General features: G+C 39.4%; 1 protein-coding gene across 1 annotated transcript in view; it reads left to right on the plus strand.

Moving 5' to 3' along the window:
* The window catches only part of LOC106869737 (transcription factor ETV6), a 48,325-nt gene that overhangs the window by 22,826 nt on the left and 24,447 nt on the right, over positions 1-1,052 (plus strand). Inside the window, exon 2 of the mRNA XM_052969120.1 lies at positions 289-691. Coding sequence (XP_052825080.1) covers positions 289-691 — 403 coding nt within the window. The remainder of the gene's footprint in view (positions 1-288; positions 692-1,052) is intronic.

The raw sequence follows: 1,052 nt of genomic DNA on the forward strand, positions 1-1,052 counted from the left end.
AGAGAGAGAGAGAGAGAGAGAGAGAGAAAGGCTACGTATTATATCATAGCAACTGCAATCACAAAGAAAAAGATTTAAAAAAACTTTTGTCAACATAATTATCTCACTGATTGTAATTTGATAAATTTTCATTGGCTGTCGTTGCTTTTTTTTTTCCTTTTTTTTTTTCATTGAAAACTTGTCTGTTTTTTTTTTCTTCTCTTTCTCGATTTATCTTGTTTGTTTTGAATTTTCTTTCACTTTCATCTCTTTCATTCTTTCATTCTTTCTTTCTTTCTATGTTTTTAGATATCTCCTGGCGAAGAAAACACAGTTTTACCAAAGATGCAGCTACAGTACTTCTCTGGTCAATGCGACTTTGCAGATTATAGCTGTGAGAAAGACGACCGAGGCTCATGTTTTACCGATGACATTCTACAAGAAATATTTGCACCTTATTATCCGACTGTCGCCCCTGACGCCAACCAATCAATTTTGTCGGTGCTGCAAGCAGGCAGTATAGATAACAACAGTTTCATTAACGAACACATGACTGAACCAACTGTGAAGGACGCTCAACTATCGAATGGATTGCATGTATTAGAAGCGCCATATACAACGGCTATGTCAGCTACAAATCACCTTCCGCTCTCCAACATCCATACAACAGACGACTACGTGGGAAATACGAACCCAGTTCATTTTGATTCCAGTAAGATGATTTGCGTGGGCAATTTAGTGTGTGTGTGTGAGAGAGAGAGAGAGAGAGAGAGCGTGTGTGCATCCATGTACGTATGAGTGTGTTACGTGTGTGCGTCCGTGTAGGCAAACCTGTGTGCGTGTGTGCGTCCGTGTGTGTGCGTGTGTGTGTCCGTGTGTGTGCGTGTGTGCGTCCGGTTGTGTGTGGGTGTCTGTGTGTGCGGGTGTGTATGTGTGTGTGCGTGTGTGTGTGTGTGTTTGTGTGTGTGTGATTTCCTGTTTAATTTATTTAGCCTGTTACGTTGAAAACATTAACTTTTATCATTCTCATATTTTTTTTAACATTTATTTCAATTTTTGTATTCTGTTTGTAA

Source organism: Octopus bimaculoides, chromosome 7 (genome assembly GCF_001194135.2).
Source record: "Octopus bimaculoides isolate UCB-OBI-ISO-001 chromosome 7, ASM119413v2, whole genome shotgun sequence".
Taxonomy (NCBI): domain Eukaryota; kingdom Metazoa; phylum Mollusca; class Cephalopoda; order Octopoda; family Octopodidae; genus Octopus; species Octopus bimaculoides.